General features: G+C 42.7%; 1 protein-coding gene across 1 annotated transcript; it reads right to left on the bottom strand.

Moving 5' to 3' along the window:
* Positions 1-236: 236 nt before the first annotated feature.
* Positions 237-989, bottom strand: LOC121814067 (programmed cell death 1 ligand 1-like; the record flags this gene model as incomplete). The annotated part of the gene is made up of 2 exons (XM_042218063.1): positions 237-630; positions 909-989. Coding segments are annotated over 2 exons (437 nt in total), but the record flags the coding sequence as incomplete, so codon positions are not given.
* Between the last annotated feature and the right edge of the window lie 46 nt (positions 990-1,035).

Here is a 1,035-nt window from a genome sequence, read left to right as displayed (position 1 = left end):
TTAATTGGGAACCCACCTGCACATTGATTGCAGGGTGGCGCTAGCCCGTATAAAGCTAAGCCGGTGTTTTGTTGGATTATTTCCTCCCTTGCATTTAGCTCAAAACAGCAGTAAATGCGGCCATACTGCGACGGACTGATCAGCAAGAGCCGATTATATGACAGCTACAGCGCTGTCATGTTCATAACCCCGCCGACCACTTGGTCACATATACAACAAACATCAACAACCAGGAAGCAGCTTCACCTCTGATCACACACACACTCAACTCTACTCACTCACCTGGAGGAATAACACAAAGGTAGATGATGCTGATTGGTTCCGTGCTGATGCCTCTCCTCCTGCGCTTTGTTCCACTAACAAGACGACACTCGTATGTTCCACTATCAGCAGTGTTCACATCCTTCAGAATCAAAGAGACGTCTCCATCCTTCATCTGCCTGTCCTGCAGATCCACCCGGTTCTTAAAAGATGGATGCTGGTACTCTGGAACAAACTGTCCGTTTTCGTAAAAAAGCACATATTCATCTTTCAGGTCTTCTCTGCTCCAAACTATAACTATGATCTTCTTGTTTGGAGCTCGACATGTCAGAGTGACGTCCTCTCCAGACTCAGCTGTGATGGTTTTGTCTGAAAGAGGAAACAACACAGAGCAGAGAGGTTAAAGGTCAAAGTACAATTATGATCAGAATGATTGACTTTAAATATTTTGTTTATTTGCTTTGACATTTGAGTTTTTAGTCATGTTGGATTTAATTAATGAACTTCTGAACATCCAGCAGCTATTTAAATGTTTTAAAGTCGAGTTTTCATAGTTGAACATGTTCTGTTGTCCAGCTTTCTACAGCGTCTGCTGGATGTTCACCATGATTTATTTATCTTTCTTTGTGTTTGTTCATCTGACTCACATTCATGCTGAAGATGCTCTGCTACATGTGGATCAGCAGGATTCAGATTACAGCCTCTGTAGATCAGGATACCAACAGCAGCTGCAACAAGAAGAAGAAGTACTGCAGAAACTGTCAGACCAACTAT

Source organism: Haplochromis burtoni, unplaced genomic scaffold (assembly GCF_018398535.1).
Source record: "Haplochromis burtoni strain Fernald_Lab_line unplaced genomic scaffold, NCSU_Asbu1 Contig_7304, whole genome shotgun sequence".
Taxonomy (NCBI): Eukaryota; Metazoa; Chordata; class Actinopteri; order Cichliformes; family Cichlidae; genus Haplochromis; species Haplochromis burtoni.
This window is presented reverse-complemented; position numbering and strand designations above follow the sequence as displayed.